This window comes from Apaloderma vittatum, unplaced genomic scaffold (genome assembly GCF_000703405.1).
Source record: "Apaloderma vittatum isolate BGI_N311 unplaced genomic scaffold, ASM70340v1 scaffold10852, whole genome shotgun sequence".
NCBI classification, from domain to species: Eukaryota; Metazoa; Chordata; class Aves; order Trogoniformes; family Trogonidae; genus Apaloderma; species Apaloderma vittatum.
Genome location: NW_009705321.1, coordinates 261,229 through 262,810, shown reverse-complemented (window position 1 = coordinate 262,810; position 1,582 = coordinate 261,229). Strand labels below are relative to the sequence as shown.

General features: G+C 46.3%; 1 protein-coding gene across 1 annotated transcript in view; it reads left to right on the top strand.

The window, feature by feature from the left end:
* Positions 1-465: 465 nt before the first annotated feature.
* Positions 466-1,582, top strand: part of FAM20C (family with sequence similarity 20, member C) — a gene marked incomplete at its 5' end in the record, with an annotated part of 54,948 nt that continues 53,831 nt past the window's right edge. The window contains one exon of the mRNA XM_009865353.1: positions 466-634. Coding sequence (XP_009863655.1) covers positions 466-634 — 169 coding nt within the window. The remainder of the gene's footprint in view (positions 635-1,582) is intronic.

Below are 1,582 nucleotides of genomic sequence, written 5' to 3'. Positions count from 1 at the left end.
GTCAAGTTGCTGCCGTGCTCTCAGTTTCTGGACCTAGATCCCTGTTAAAGGTTCAGGATGATGCTGTTGTTTGGGTCAAACTTGTAAACAAAGTGTGCAAAGTGATACAACCTAAACTTAATATAAAACTTGCAGCTCAGTACTTCTGCTCAATAGGGGCCTCTGGTCAGTGATATCACTACCAAGTTTTGCTCCTGCCTTTCATGGCTTTAACTCAGGCATGATGAGTGGAGGTGAAAATCCATCTCGCCCCGGCCCCAGGTGAGAGCAGGCTCCGGGCACGCAGCCGGCGCAGGAACGATGCCGGGACTTCTCCCATCTCTCTAGTGCTTTGGCTTTCCAAATTGTCACATTTTGAAGTCCTGTTTCTTGATGCCTGTTAGAAACTGTTAGAAACATTCTTTCTTTCTCCTCATTTTTGGGTTTTTGTTGTGTTGTGTTTTTTTTTTTTTTGGTGGTAGGCAAAATGAAGAAAATGAAGAATTTTTGCCAACTGGAGAAACCTCCGTAGACTCCTACCCAAACTGGTTAAAATTCCACATTGGCATTAATCGGTACGAGTTGTATTCCAGACATAATCCCGCAATTGAAGCTTTACTACAAGACCTGGTCACCCAAAAGATAACCAGTGTTGGTATGTTCAGATACATATTTTTTTATGATTATTTGCTCATTGTTGGGGATCTCATTGCTGTTTAAATCTTAATATTTTGCATGGCTTCTCTCCAATGTGCCTACAATGTTGCTTCCCGACTTCTGCACTCATTTTCCCTGTTAAAGAGATATTGCCAGCTCTGAATTACCTGAATAATTGTGAAACCTGCCAGCAAGGAAACCCCATTTATTTCAAAGATCTTTTAATCACGATCAGGCTGAAAGTGCCCTATCCAGTTACGTAAAATAAATGTGGTAATTAAAAAAGGGATGGTGAAAAGCAGATAGCTAGCATCTTGCATGTGCTCGGTTTGTGTTATTAGCTGATTATTATTTAAAAGGCTGTGTCTGGCAGTGCTCCTCTTCCAGAGGAAGGAGCGAGGCGACTGACCTGCAGCCCTGCAGCGATGGCTGCGGGAGCATCCGGTGCCGCGGGGTTCTGCGGAGCTGCAGCTTCCCCGGGCGTTGCATGCGGAGCTCCAGGCGAGCCAGCCTCCCGCTGAGCAGGGTTCAGCTCTGTTTATTCTGCTTGTAAATCCACGACAGGGATGTGCCCGTGTCAACCTTTGGCTCTGGTTAAACAAGGTGACGCCATTCGGGGCTTTTCTCCAAGGCTGTTTAATGACAGCATGTGTCTCTTTGGATTTAGCTGCGTAGCCGTGCAGGGATAAAAAAAAATCAAAACACAACCCCAAGTGAAAGCCCTAGGATACTAAACAAATGCACAGCCCGCGGTTTCCAGAGGTGGAGAGCGGCAGCACAGCTAGCGGTTTCCGTTGGCCACGCAGAAAATGAAGTTGCTTGCGCTGACCACAAAGTTGCTTAGTGCATTTCAGAGGGATGGAACAGCAGGAGCTCTGTTAAAGTGCTGATGGTGTGTTGGCACTGTGGGATGAGGTCAGCAGGTCTTTAACCCTGCAAGGCAAAA